This window comes from Myotis lucifugus, unplaced genomic scaffold (genome assembly GCF_000147115.1).
Source record: "Myotis lucifugus unplaced genomic scaffold, Myoluc2.0 scaffold_353, whole genome shotgun sequence".
Lineage (NCBI taxonomy): Eukaryota > Metazoa > Chordata > Mammalia > Chiroptera > Vespertilionidae > Myotis > Myotis lucifugus.
The window spans coordinates 788836-804124 of NW_005871401.1; the positions used below are offsets into that span (position 1 = coordinate 788836).

The 15289-nt window shown below is 38.8% G+C and overlaps 1 protein-coding gene across 4 annotated transcripts in view; it reads left to right on the forward strand.

Annotated features, from left to right (window-relative positions):
* COL25A1 (collagen type XXV alpha 1 chain) overlaps positions 1-15289 on the forward strand; it is a 472442-nt gene that overhangs the window by 343377 nt on the left and 113776 nt on the right. For 2 of the 4 annotated variants that reach the window (XM_023764848.1, XM_023764849.1), the window contains exons 8-10: positions 5593-5652; positions 7215-7322; positions 9980-10015. In XM_023764848.1, coding sequence (XP_023620616.1) covers positions 5593-5652; positions 7215-7322; positions 9980-10015 — 204 coding nt within the window. Of the gene's footprint in view, positions 1-5592; positions 5653-6410; positions 6483-7214; positions 7323-9979; positions 10016-15289 lie in introns of all 4 variants that reach the window. The other 2 variants (XM_006101373.3, XM_023764850.1) reach the window with 1 other exon arrangement.

The window sequence follows — 15289 nt, forward strand, 5'->3', positions numbered from 1 at the left end:
CCAGCTACCTGCCCACAAAATCCCAGTCTCTTCTAGTGTTCCCTCTAACATCCTCTGTTCCTCAGCCTATAGACCAAGGACCATTCTCTGCTCTTCTCCCTTATGTTTCCATAAAGAGAGAAATAAATCCTGCAAATTCTACCTCCTTACTATCACTCAAAACTCCCATTATGTCTCTTCCCTAGTTCTAGGGCACAGCCCCTCAACTAGGCCATTATAGCATTTTTCTAGACAGTTTCTCTCTGTTTGGTTTTTCTCTCCCTGTGCCAACTGCCATCCTCTCATTCACTTTGCTGAGAGTCTCCCAAGGCTCCTCAAACCGGGCATTAGGTGCATGTGTTATTTCCTTTGTAGCCCCTCTACTTCTCCAACAAGACGGCTGTCATCCCATATGACTATTGGCTGCTTATTTTTCCTCATTGCTCCACCAGACATTAAAACCCGTGAGCATGGGGTCTTGGCTCACCATTCAATCCCCAGGGCCTAACACAGTGAATGCTGCACAGAAGGCACTCAATAAATACTTCTCAAATATTGTGGAATATTAGTCAAGCTTTCTTGTACTTAAACTATAAATAAAGTAGAAAGAAATTATAAACACATAAATAGCATGATGACAAAGTCTGGAGTTAGAAGTCCTGGATTGAATTTCTGGCTCTATCGTTGCCTTACTGAATACTTTTGACAAAACACACAATTTCTCACTGTAGTGTAATCATATAACACTCATCATTAGTGAATACACAATAAAAATGACTATAGCATCTTGAATTTATGGTTTCTAAGTAGGTTAGAAGCATTACTCATAATTATTTATTTGTTCAACATCCCTTTGGGGTAGGCTTGCACCTTTCCTTAATCTAGAAGGTAGTGAAGGGAGATAGAGCCCCTCCTGCAATGGTGTCAAAATACTTGTTCTGAGATAGTTACCTACCTCGTAGCATGACAGGAAGATCCATGAAGGGCTCTGAGTGTTTATGCTCTCAGGAGGAAAATAGGTTGCATAAGGTGGGTTTTATTCTTGTATATCCAATTTCTTAAGAATTCAGTATATTTGGGGGTGATATTTTTACAAATAATTTCAGTATTTTAGCTCATTCCTGGACTCATTCTCCATGTTTTTCTGGAGACACTTTTATTCCCACACCCACTCGAACCATCTGTGTACCAGGCAAGTTTTCTGAGATGTAAATCAAGTAAAATATGTCCATTCCATTTACTTAGAAAGATGTATGACTAATGATACTGTGGGAAAATGGCATAGTTAATGAACAAGTACTCCCTCTGTGTGAACAGCTAGGAAAGCCTAGCAGTTACAGCCACACAAAGCTGCGACCTACAGATAAGCATTCAACACAAGTGCTTTTCAGCCTTAGCCCCCAGGACCACCTGCAGGAAGCAGTCAGTTTGTCTGCGTGTGAATCTGGAAGTAACCCCAATGAGAAGATATTCTCTATCATCGTCAAACAGTAACATTTTAAAAATATGCGCAAATTTTACATTCTACCCCACGTTATGTTAATATTTGCTTTACAAAAACAAAAATGTTAAAAATTATACATATGATAAGGGGTGAGTGTACAAAATTTATAAAGAGCTTATACAACTCAACACCAAAAATACCTCCACACAATCCAATTTAAAAGTGGGCAAAGGATGCATAACCCATGGACACAGACAATAGGGTGGTGAAGGCCTGGAGTAGGGGCAGTGGTGGCTAGAAGGGGTCAATGAGGGAAAAAGGGGGACATTGTTGTAATACTTTCAACAATAGAGATTAAAAAAGAAAAAAAGATGGGCAAAGGTCCTGAATAGTTGCTTCTCTAATGAGGACATAACAGGTGGCCAATAGATATATGAAAAAATGCTCAATGTCACTAATCATCAGAGAGATGCAAATTAAAACTACAATGGGCTATCTATTCACACCTGTCAGAATGGCTATCATCAATAAATCAGCAAATAACAAGTGTTGGTGAGGATGTGGAGAAAAGGGAAACCTGGTGCACTGTTGGTGGGAATGCAGATTGGCATTAGGGCTGAAAAGAGTCTCATACTACAAACATAATTTTATTGGTTTTGTTAAAATGAACTCTTAAGCCACTGTGAAAAGCAGTACGGAGCTCCCTCAAAAAATTAAAAATGGAAATGCCTCAGAACCCAGTGATTCTACTTCTGGGAATATATTCAAAGAAACCCGAAACACTGATTCAAAAAAATATATGCACCCCTATGCTCATCCCAGCGTTACTTATAATAGCCAAGATTTGGAAGCAGCCCAAGTGCCCATCAGTAGATGAGTGAATAAAAAAGCTGTGGTACATTTACACAATGGAATACCACTTGGCTATAAAAAGGAAGAAAAAGGAAGGAAATCTTAACTTTTGTGACAGCATGGAGGGACCTGCAGAGTATTATGCTAAGGGAAATAAGACAGTCAGAGAAAAGTTTCTGTGGCAAGTACCATATGATTTCACTTATATGTGGGATCTAATGAACAGAATAAAGTAACTAACAAAATAGAAACATGGATACAGAGAACAGACTGATGCTGTCAGAGTGGAGGGGTATTGGGGGGAGGGCTAGCTGAAAAAGGTGAAGGGATTAAGCAAAAAAAAAAAAAAAAAAAACCAACGTCATAGACACAGACAACAGTATAGTGATTACCAGAGGGGAAGGACGGTGGGGAGAGTAGAAGAGGGTTAAGGGGGCATAAATAGTGATAGGAGACTTGTCTTGGGTGGTGAACACACAATCTATATTATAAAAGGCCTGTGGCCCTAATGCTGTAACAACCAAAGACCGGCGCAGGAGGGCAGAGCTGTGAGCGCAGCGAGGCACGCAGAGGGGTGGGGGAGGGGGGGGGAGGGCGGAGCCACGTGATTTCGTGATTTCGTGCACTGGGCTTCTACTCCTACATAATAAAACCCTAATATGCAAATAGACCAAACGGCAGAACGACTGGTCTCTATGACGTGCACTGACCACCAGGGGGCAGATGCTCATTGCAGGAGCTGCCCCCTGGTGGTCAGTGCTCTCCCACAGGGGGAGTGCCACTCAGCCAGAAGCCGGCTCACAGCTGGCGAGCGCAGCAGTGGTAGCGGGAGCCTCTCCCCCTCCGAGGCAGCCCTAAAGACCCTTCGGGGGATGTCCTACTGCCGGCTTAGGCCTGGCAGTTGGACATCTCCCAAGGGGTCCTGGACTGAAAGAAGGTGCAGGTCAGGTTGAGGAATCCCCCCCCCCCCCCCCCCCCGCAGTGCACAAATGTTGTGCACTGGGCCTCTAGTACAATATACAGATGATGTAGTATAGCATTGTACACCAGAAACCTGCATAATTTTATTAACCAATGTCACCCCAAGAAATTTAATTTAAAAATAAAAAAAATAAAAGTATTTACTGTTAATTAAAATGAACTCTTAAGGAAGATGCACCATGCTTATTATAGCCTTTAAACACTCCTGGGATATTGACAAGTACCCTTCAAGCATTACCACAGTTTTAAAAACACAGGGTCCTAGATCATTGCAGCCCAGGCCATGGGATTTTTGTTAGAATTTAAGAGAATTTCTCCACATGTCCCCTTTCTACTTTGCTACATGTAAATTCTTGAAGTCCTTTTGCTTAGTTCACTAGTGAGATTGTTAAAATGTAGTTCTAAACACCTAATTGGCAGCATGTCCACAGTTCAGATGATGGAGAGACATACACTCAGCTTCCTCAAACAGAAAATCTCAATCTGAGGTGAGAATTACCTCTCCACTTCCTCTTTAGATCTGGTTAACACAGGAAACCAAACTGAGAAGTTCTAAAACTTAATGCTTTGTTTTGAGCATTTAGAAAGTATGATCAAACAGCAAGCTGATCATGCTCAGATAGGAGTACAAGAAGTGACTTATTTATACATTCAAATTTCAAAACATTTCTGAGGCCTACCATGTGTGCTGTTAAAAGGTTTTTAATTTTAAATGATTTTTGTTAGATAATCTGTTTAAAGTGACATTATGATTTATCGCCACTAATCAAGATTCTGATCCCTCGTAGACTTCTTGTTTGTATCTGTTTTTGTTCTTTGTTACATAAATATGAGGTTTATACATAAAATTCTGACTGTGTAATATAGGGCTAATGAGTCACAGATGGAAAGATGCTGGCACATTACCATCTAATAACATTTTAAACTCATATTCCGTAGTAAAACAAAAGCAAATTGTACACATCTGTTTTCCAACTTGTAGCATTTCTGAATTTGTGTAGAGCCCATGCTTAAAGGACTTTTACTCAGGGAGAAGAAAAAGGAGGATACAGGTCACCTTGAAACTACCCAGCCACTTAATCGCCTTATCGGAAAGGATTTGGCAAAGGGATCCGACTTCCTCTGCTTTGCTTCCTGAGGAGCCCCAGCTCTATAGAATGAGAATCGAAGGCATTAGGGCTGAAAAGAAAGTCTCATGCTACAAGCATCGTTTTATTGATTTTGTTAAAAAGAAAAATATATCCCTAGTAAGGGGGAAATAAAGGCGACAATGTACCCAAACTAGTAAAATTGAAAAACTAGAAATTTTCTGGCCTTTCCTAAAAATATTCTCACAATAGATTTGGGTGGGAAGAGGAGAAGGACAGTGAGGAGGAGGGAACGCAGGAAGGCAGCGCGGATCGCCGTGGTGGTGGTTGATTTTGTTTGTATGGTGAACATGTTCTGCATGAAAAAAACTGGAGCAAAAGGCTCCCATATCACGTGTTGTTGCAAAAGATGTAGAACAAAGGCAGGATTTCTCTCTCAGACCCACCCAATCGATACCGCCTGTAGGGCTGCGTGAGTACAGTTAGTGAAGTACAGGACTCTAACACAGTCTCCCCCGTGCTCCTGGGTTAAGGAATTCAAAACCACTTTTCTGCTTCAAGGGGTTGTGTGAACTGTCAAGTTCTTTGGGAAAAGGTACGTGACAGAAGTAATTACTACGGAGTGTGACCATAACTCCCCCTGACATGAAATACCCATGTTATAAGAGACAGATTTCCATCTACCTCCTCTGCAGGAATTCCTGAAACAGGAAAGACCTGAGAATCATCAGATGATTCGGGAGGGGAATTCTGATATGTGGGTGGTAAGACTGTGCTTTGTGAGGCGTACTGCATTTATTCTGAGGAATACTTCTGATCCGACTGCAAAATTCTGTTCATGGCTGTCCAAAAAGGAATTAATGCACATATTGTATGTCCTGTGTTGTAGATTCAACAGAATATCCATAGAGGGAAATTGAAGTGTTGTTTTCATAACAGTGTCTGTAGTTACCTCCAGTTTGTACTAACATTTTGTACCTAAGATTCCAGACATGTTGAGAGTATATCCTGCGATGTATTGTGCCTGCCACAAGGAGCAGTTACATGGGTTCTCAACCTGGCATTCCCTTTAAGGAATGGCTCACTTGGGAGCCTCGTGTGTCTGACAGAGTTTATGGCAGGTCAAGCAAGGCAAGACTTAGAGCTGGGACAGGGTGATTTTTAGGTACATGCTTGTTTTGTTTGTCCACCAGTGAAATGTCTGTGTGACGTTTTGTGTCGTGTTTTGGTGCTGTGCCCTGTCCGTAGGGTCTGCCAGGCTTCCCCACAGTCGCTGCCCTGCACAGTAATCAGATCCTCACCGTCAAGGTTTGTGGTTGGCACCCATGCCCGCCGTCAGAGCCCGCAATCAGCATAAGGGTGAGCAAGAACAGCTAAACTGGCCTGCCGAGTCCTGCCGCTCCCTCTCATCAAACGTACCAGCTCCTTGGGTTCTTGGACCTCATGTGCATCCATGGGGTCAAATATATATGAAGGAGACTCTGGAGCATATGAGAGAGTTAAGATATTGAAGTCGAGCAAGGACAGTGGGCAGAGGCAGGCACGACTCTGGACGGTGCCGGGCCTGGAGGGGCGCATGAGTATGCTTTGCAAAGCTCTAAGTATGTCCCAATCAATTGAGTCACCCTGAGGACTCTGGACTTCGGCATCAACAAAATGGCAGTCGCGTTCATGCCACATTGTGCTGGTTGACAAGTCTGACGGAAATGAACTGGCGCTTTGTCTGAGGACTTTCTGCTCGGAGTGCAGAGTGCAGGTGGCTAGGGCTTACCTGCCCCTTCAGTATACCGCCTTAGAAAGGCCCTACCCCATGGCAAAACGATGGGATTCCAAAAAGGGTCCACCTCTAACTACAAATCTGGTCTCACCATCCTGGTTCAGGGTCACATTTCTTTCACCCAGAGCCCGAGGGTCTGATGTCAGACACAAGTGCCAGTTCTGTTTTATTTAATGGTCATTATAACTCTAATGCGTATATCTTTATTTCTTTCTTGGGGCCTTCTGATGTCTATTCTTCAACTCTCTCACCTCTGAACTTCAACCTTTGACCTCACCTGACTGATCAGATGGTGTTTCCTAAAATCAATCATGGGTTTCTCTCTGCTGATCAGCAGCTCATTAAACGCCGCTTGATTAAGGTAGTGCTTATTCTTGCTCAAGTCTGATTTCTTCTTTGCATTCAGTTATTACTCTGTATACTGTTGCTTTACCATGTGTCTCCCTTGGGTGGGGGTGGGGGTGGGGGTGGAAGGGTATTTATTTGGCAATATCTTAGAACAAAATTATGTTTAGTGAGCTGCATTTGTTTGAAATGTAGATGAGAGTACCAAAATAAAAGGTATAGAGAGCCTGTCTAAATTTTTTAATTAAGAAAAAAGTCTTTTTTTTAATTTAGTTATATCCAGTAATAGACCCAGTTTCTAAGGTCTCTAGCTTTGGTAATGTATAAATTGTTATAAAGCATGACAAGAGGCTTGTATGCTTAATTTTATAGGTTATGAAAAGGTAAACATTGTCCGATTTCAAATGCAGCCACTTTATTAAGGTGGATATAGCATTGTCATGAATAAAGTTATGCAACGGCTTTATACCAGCTCTGAATCGAGGGATAAGAGACACAGCATTTCCAAGAGCTGAGAGTGCTGGTTCCTGAGCTGCTTGGTTTTAATAGCTCCACTCAGCTCCTCAGCATGAATATTTATTTGATCCCTGCTGGCAGGCAAATCGCCTACAGGCTTCATGCTTCTGCTTGCTCTGGTTCTTTCATGGTGTAAATGTGAATAAGATAATGCAAATTTAAAGTGTTGAAAAGAAGACCTAGGTCTTTATTCTCCGTGGTCATTGTTGGTCTGTCCCCCTCTCCATTGTAGGGTGACCAAGGACAAGCTGGGCCCCCAGGCCCGCCTGGCCCTCCAGGCCCAAGAGGGCCTCCTGGGGACACCGGGAAAGATGGCCCCCGAGGAATGCCAGGAGAGCCCGTGAGTTGCTTTTTGTGTCACTTGTTCTCACAGGTTTGGTTTTGCGTTAAGGGCTGAGAATTGGGATAGAGTGGGGTTGGGAGGGATTAGAAGGTCGAGTGGAGTGGGTTGAGGGACGGGGGAAGCTAGGAAAGCCCCCAAGCAGGGCACTGCCAGCCAGGCTTCTGCTTTACCACTCAACCCCGGGGAACCATGCAACCACAAGGACCTGGGGAGACAGCTAAGCCGGTGTTCAGGTAAGCCTCCGAGTCTGATTGGAGAACCTGATGTCACTCGTGTCCTGACTCCACAGACTTCCTCAGTGCCTTTGGTTTAACAGGGAGACTAGCTTGAAACAGTAGGTGGGGGATTAATAACATTTTCCAAAAACCGATAGCAGAGACAATCAAGTCCCATATGATTTATGGAGAGTAAAGAATTTAAATGTTTCTAATATTTAATCTCTTATAAATAACTTGACCAAAAGAATTGATAAAACAGTAAAATTAATGGTTAAAACATCAGTGGGTCTGGTTTGAATATTATTTGTCCTTTGTATATGAAGCTTATTAATGGAAATGATTTAAAAGTGAGCTGTTACTCCAATAATTTAATTTTAAAAAATAAAAGCGATCTCAACACTTAGATCTAAGTACTAAGTACTTAGTGTCAAGTGTCAATATATAGCAGCACAGGACACTAGATAAATGGTTCGCTTTGATAGCGACAACCCAGCAATTTAAATAAATATGTGGAAAAGGGCAAACAAATTTTACACTTATATTATGAGGTTAGAATTTGAAATTCAGGTTTATTGATGAATTAAATTGTTTACTTAATGTATTGCTTTAACTTTTTAAAAATATATGTATTTTTATTGATTTCAGAGAGGAAGGGAGAAGAGAGAGAGAGAGAGAGAGAGAGAGAGAGAGAGAGAGAAACATCAGTGATGAGAGTGAATCATTGTTTAGCTGCCACTTGCTGGGGATGGAGCCCACAACTGGGCATGTGCCCTGACCAGGAATCAAACCAGGATCTCTTAGTTCCTAGGCCAATACTCAACCACTAAGCCATATTAACTGAGCAAGTATATTACTTTAACTTTAATAACTATATTCATTAGTGTTTTCATAGTACAAAAGTAATACAGAAACTATCCATAATGTAGAAAATTTTGAAAATAAAGACAACCAAAAAGAAAAAAATCATCCATGCTCATTGTTTTGGTATATTTTATTTTTGTATTCATATATTATGGCTTTTTTTTGTCCTTCAAAAAAAATCTGTTTGTAAGAATATAGGGTACTTTAAAACTTTTCTGAGACAACTTTCTGTAAGCCCACTTCCTTTTCTGAAAGCTGCTGTTAATTTGTCATATGAAATGAGGAATTAATTTGTAACATATGATTTAGGATTGCTTTAACTGAATCATCAGAGAGAGTAGCTTCATCCTAAACTGTCTAATGTTTCCCCTTTTCTTGGGTTGATATCTCAAAAGATAAAAAAAAAAGCTGTAGCTTTAGGGATATTTAGAGCTCTCCAATTGATTGCTGGTTTCCAACAAGATACAGTGTCTTCTCAAGTAAGAAGTATAGTTAAGACTCTTTTGATGGGACAGAATTAGTCAGATCATTGGGTATTATATACTGTACAGAAAATTTAAAGCATAAATTACTTTCAAGAAACAAGATAAATTAATGTATGACATTTTGTAAACCATCCAAATATTATGTCAGTCTTTAAAGTTTAAGTGAATGTAGTTTATTCATCTAAGTAAGAAATGGAACTTTAATACAAAAGTATAATTATTTTTAATTCCACAAATATAATTTGAACTGGATTTATAATCTCAGAGTTGATTTTTATATATTCTCTTAACCAGTGGAAAAAGATTTTATAAAAATAAACTGAGAACTACTTATTTTTAAAGTCCAACAACATCTATATGTACTGGCATTACAATCATGTTTTTCAAAAAACATAACTGTCATTATAATAATATAATAAAACATGATATAATATAATAAAACATGTATGAATCTGAGTATTAGAAAATTATGACAGTGGTGTAATATGGCAGACAATGTTATTTTAATATATGCTGTCAATTTTAATAAAGCATGTTACTTCAGCCATCATTAATCCAGGATAATTAAAATTTAAAATCAATCTCTGCTCCTTTTCTTATTTAACTCCTGCACTAAGAGCAGTTGTCTCTGTGTTGAATATGTGGGAGTTCTGAATTCTCACAAAGAGGACCATGTCATCATCTTATGTCCTTATAAATAGGAAATAATAATTAATAATATATTACTGTAATTGCAATTAAATAAATGAGATATGGCTGTGATTACAATTAAATCTTTTTCTAGGACTACTTAATGACTTATATAATCACTCCTACTAATTTTATTTAGAATATATTCTTGGCATAATCTTAAATCTCTATCATAATCTAGACTCACTTTATTAAATCCTAAAATGTTTATAGAATTCATTTGAAGAAAGAATGTTAGCTTTCTTTCCATTGCATTGGGTTTGCATTTCTCTATTTAGCTTGAAAAGTATATTTGACATTCATGCACCCCAGTGGGTACTGTAAAAAGGGAAAAATATATATTGAAATTGTTTTTTTAATATTTATAGCACTAATAAAATTATCATTATTCTTTTTTAAGGGTGAACCAGGGAACCCAGGAAAACAAGGCTCAATGGCAAGTATTTCAATTTATCTTTTACTTTAAATTCTATATATTTTCATAAAATTTCTATAAAAAGTAATGGAAGTCTGTTCAAAACTGTTGTCAATATTGTGTGTAACAAATATATCTGTCATGTAACCTATAACAAAAAGAGTGAAAATTAGTACAAGTTAAAAACTAATATGGCGTTTTGCACGGTAAGCATCACAAGACAACACATGCACAGAACTGACAGGAGAGGAAGAGGAAGGGTCCAGGTGGGAGGAGTGAAAGAGACACTTAGGAAGGGCAAAGGGGAGAATTTGTTTTAAGCAGCTCTGCTATAAGGGAGATTAAATATAGGGATATAACTATTAGCTTAAATAAAGTGAGTTTTGAAAGGGATTGGGTGAGACTAAGTGTGAAGTAGTATAGGCAACATTTCATAGTGATTCAAGGAGTTCTTTGTTGAAGGGCTTCACCCAGAGAGAAGCCATTGTGTCTCTTGATCTCGGTCATTAAAAAAGATCATGAAATGATTCCACATGGACTGGCCCGTAGACACGCAGGGTCAGTTCCTCAGGATTGTTTATCTTTTGTCAGTGGGAGAAGTTTGGGCAGCTTGCTGAGCCCACCTCTCCCTGTCTCTCTCCCCTGTCCCTGGAGCCATCTTTCTGACCAGTTTTATGACATGAACCGTATGGGGGAACACAGGTTGACAATCTAACAACCCACGTTCCACAGGACGGCTGTGTCTCACTGCATTGTCCTGGACGCAGTGATCACAGTGAGCTCGATCCTGTTCATTCTGTGGAATGTGTGACATGCAGCACGCAGGTGTTCAGGGTACAAAATTTATTTGTAAAAAAATATTAGCTAAGGGCTCGTGAAACCGATGCACAGACACAGGACAGTCAGTCAAGAATTAAAACAAATGTGTGAAGGGGTTAAAGGTCAAAATCTTATCCCTGAACAGGATGCTTTCAACAGCCCTCGTGGGAAGAAACTCACCAAAGTGTGGTCATTCATAGCAGTGGTGTCGCTGCCTTTGAAACATCACTGGTGAAATGAAAGCCCCCTGGGGCTGAAACTGACCCTTCACCTGGAAATTCTCTGTTCCTGACCTATGATATTAAGATCGGTATTTGATACAGATAATGTGTGTGTGGGGTGGGGAGGTGGATACTATATTGGATTCTTTTTAAAGAGAATAAAATGAAACAACAACAGAAGACCATATATAAAAATTAAACAAAACATTTGTCATCTGTGGTAACTTTGCATACAAGAGCAGCGTTAGCTGTCAGGGTTACAGAGTCACAGGAGGTGAAGGATTCTTGGAAAACTACAATATAAATTTTGAAATTGCTTTAGGCAATTGAATGCACCTGTGATTTCTATCCTGGATAATGGTCAAAACATATTCCTCCCAGACCTTCTTACATTGAAGGCTCCTTGGGACTCTTGGGAGCCTTGTTTGTTCCCAGGTGTGCACATCTTACTCAGATTTTTATCATTACCTTTGGCTTTCTACCCCGATGTCCAGCGCAGTACCCTGATATACAAAGTTCTAAAAGAAAAATGGATATTCAAAAATATTACAACCTTATCCTCCTTAAAGTCATATATTCTCTCTAGATTATACTATGTGAATAACAATGGAATCTCATTTCCCTACAATTCCTAGCTTAATATTATTAAATATACATGTTGCACCTAAAATTATCTCAGTGTGCTGCAATTTCCCATTTCTTATAGCAACTTTTGAGATGAAGATAATCCTGGGTTTTTTAAAAAATATTTTTAATTGATTTCAGAGAAGAAAGGAGAGGGAGAGAGAGATAGAGACACCAATGATGAGAGAATCATTGATCGGCTGCCTCCTGCACACCCCACACTGGGGATATAGTCTGCAATCCAGGCATGTGCCCTGATTGGGAATCAAACCATGATGTCCTGGTTCATAGGTTGATGCGCAATCACTGAGCCATGCCGATGGGCATGGGGTTTTTTTCTATAAGCTATTTTTCTGTTTTTAAACTCTTCAGATTTAGTTCATATTCTCATTTTTAAAATTCAGCTAAGAAACTTCATTAAATCACAAATGTTTAAAGGATGTGTGATGTAATGATCTTCTAAAATGCATTGTACTGTTCTTTTCAAATTATAAAATTCTTTTTTAACCCAAAACTTCTATACCAAGCATGTCAAACTCAAAGGCTAACATGGGCCAAATAATCAGGGTTTAAGTTATTAGTGAACATTGTAGTTTGTTATTAATAATTATGTATAACAGGATATTGTAAAAATTAAGTTATGAAATTTTTATTAAAACATTTCTTACATACCACTATATTGGCTGGGCTGCAAAAATATTCCTTGAGGGTCGCATGCATCCTGCGGGTCGAGAGTCTGACATGCTTGTTCTACACTGTACATAAGGAAAAGTAGACAAATCTTAAGTCTAGATCTCAGTGAATTTTCACAGTGAACATAACTATACAACCAAAAATCAGGTCAAGAAATAGAATGTTATCCCCTCTTACACTCCAGTTGCCACCCCTTCTTCCCAAATTTTACCACTATTCTGCCTTCTGCCACCATAGATGAGTTTTGCCTGCATTTGAATTTTACATTACTAGAAGCATACAGTATGTACACTTCTGTGTCTGGCTTCTTTCGTTCAACATTATATTTGTGAGATCATCCACCTCTGTTTTAATAGCCTTCACATCTGGTTAAAAAAAAATAGGAGGAAGAACCTTACTTCCTTGACTACCCCGTTAAAATGCATCACGCAAAGAGCAGTAAATGAATGAATGAATAGTCTGTCTGACCTTGGGCAAATCACTTAACCTCTCAATTTCTCATCTGTAAAGAAAGGATAATAATACCCTGTCTGCCTTCCTTTTAAGGTTGCCAAAGACAAATGCAATAAATTAGAGGAAAGTGCTTTAAACTGCATAATGAAGAATATATGAGTATGTTATTATTATTATCACTCAGTTGTTCCCTCTAGAGTAAATTACAGGTGAGCGTGGATTTATATAACAGATGCATTCCTGTAAAGTTCTGTATGAATCAGATTTTCATAAATCAACATATCTTATATGTGCTGAGGAATTTTGCTATATAAAGCAATCCTATTCGGAATTTTTTCGTAAAGTAATATATAATCTCTTAATTCTTCTTCCCAGCAAACTGAATTTTTATATCTTATATTGGCTTAACTTGAAATATTTATTATTTTAAAATCTATCATTTTTTAAAACCACTATTTATGTTTGTTAAGTTAAATAGCACCTGTGTATATTAAACAATCTCAAAAAAGAGGAGAAGTACTAAAAATATAATAGCAGTTTTCATGAGGAGAAAAATTTCCTTAGAAAGTTTCTCTCTTCTTTTAAATAGTGGTGTGTGTGTTTTGACTCAAAGTCTGGTAAGCAAAAAGGTACATTGCAACCGCAGTTCTGGCTTCAAAATCACTTAGGAGTGTATGACTGTAGTCTGTGATCCTTTTTACGGACCTATAACATGTGGACAAATTCCCATTTTACCTATCTCAGTGGGTTATGGCGAGAAGCAAGTAAAATAATAATAATAATATGAAAAGGATTTATGGCTACAAAGATGCCATAAATGAGAAGTATTGCAGTTAAAAGTCCAGTGATACAACTGGACACACAGGAAGACCACTTTATGAAATGTAAGGGCTAAGGACAATGTGGTTATAGTCATCAGTGAAATCACAGTGTGTCAGATACTGCGATGATAATGCAACTTACTCCTTTTGTCCTGTTTGTTGTCATTGTTTTTGGCCTTCTCCCATGTATCACATCACCTTACATTACCAACTTTTCACAACACTGCCCAGCTCATCCTTTAGCTAAAGTAAGGAAAGACAACAAATACAACTCTTCTCAGCTTTTCTCACAACCCAGTACATTTCTTGGTGTGTGTTGTGCAGGGCGTATTTGCTTAAATGAGAGTTTTGAGAAGCACAGGAGAATTGTTAAAATGTTAAAATGTCCCTGATGATGCAATGAAAAAGCTAGGAACAATCTAAAATTAGCTCTTACAAAACTGTTTATGAGCGTGTCAGGTGGGGAATTTGTTTTCCTGATCCAAGATATATATTTTATATTACAAAAATAATCATCTGAAGATTAACAGCTTCTCTGGTAGAATGAAGAAGACCTGCTGCTCAGGGGCTCCACATTTATTTAATCCTGCTGTGCATCTATTCTGTAAACATGACCTTTGGGTTTTCCGAGAAGTTCAGGATGAGATTTTTAAAAGACAGAATCTTGAGCTAAAATAAGTAGGACTGCATCTGAATAAAGAGAAAACTGCTCTAGCTCATAAGACTATACCCGAGCATCAAAGAAAGGACTGACCACAATTACAAGTGCTCGAGTTCTGAACCCTCACGGGAGTGGCCTTTTTCAGTTCTTCAGAAGTTTTCAATGGTTGTTAAAATAGTACTTTTTAAGGTACCTTCCTTTTGGTATTCTCACTGTTGCTTTTGACAAATGTAGTAGAAGTTCTCAAAAGCATAAAAGGTGGATGGTACACACACACACACACACACACACCCAACTGGTCCCAGTTTCCTGGGAATTGTTTTTTTTTTTTATCCAAAGTGTCTATAGCCAAGGTTTTATAGACCAAATTATTTTCCCTACTCTGAAACTCTTTCTTCATTTCTCTCCCTCACCCCAAATATATGCAAACTCCATAGCATATCCATTCATCTCTTTTTGAATTATACTAGTAAGAGTACTTAAAATGTCATTCGTTGGGCCCTGATGTCTCAGCATTCAAAATCCAGAAAATTTTTGCTGTTATTGTCCCTTAAAGTGAAATTTGGACTGTTTCAGGTATTTTCATTTATTTCAATTTTGCCTGTAAACACATTTAATACATTTGGGTCAAGTGAATACATACAATGCTTTTGAATTAGTTAATAACATAAGCATAAATAATTGCTTCTGCTTCATTTGAAATAAAATTGCAATAGCCAGTATGTGAATACTTACTCTAAATATATTCAGCTGTGATGCAATGCTCTCCCACAGATTTGATAAGACTCGCCGTTCTACTTCATTGTCCTTGCTCTGCCAGCCATCTTGAGCAGCAGGATGGCCGCCGTCAGAGACAACAGCAGGCTTCTCTTCCTGACTTTAATCTGGCAAAGAAAGCAAAACCTCAAACCTTCAGATCACAAATTACAAACATGACCGAAATCATCTTAGCATATTTAGTCATTAGACTAGATGTTCACAATAAGCTGTTGTGTGGTAAAAC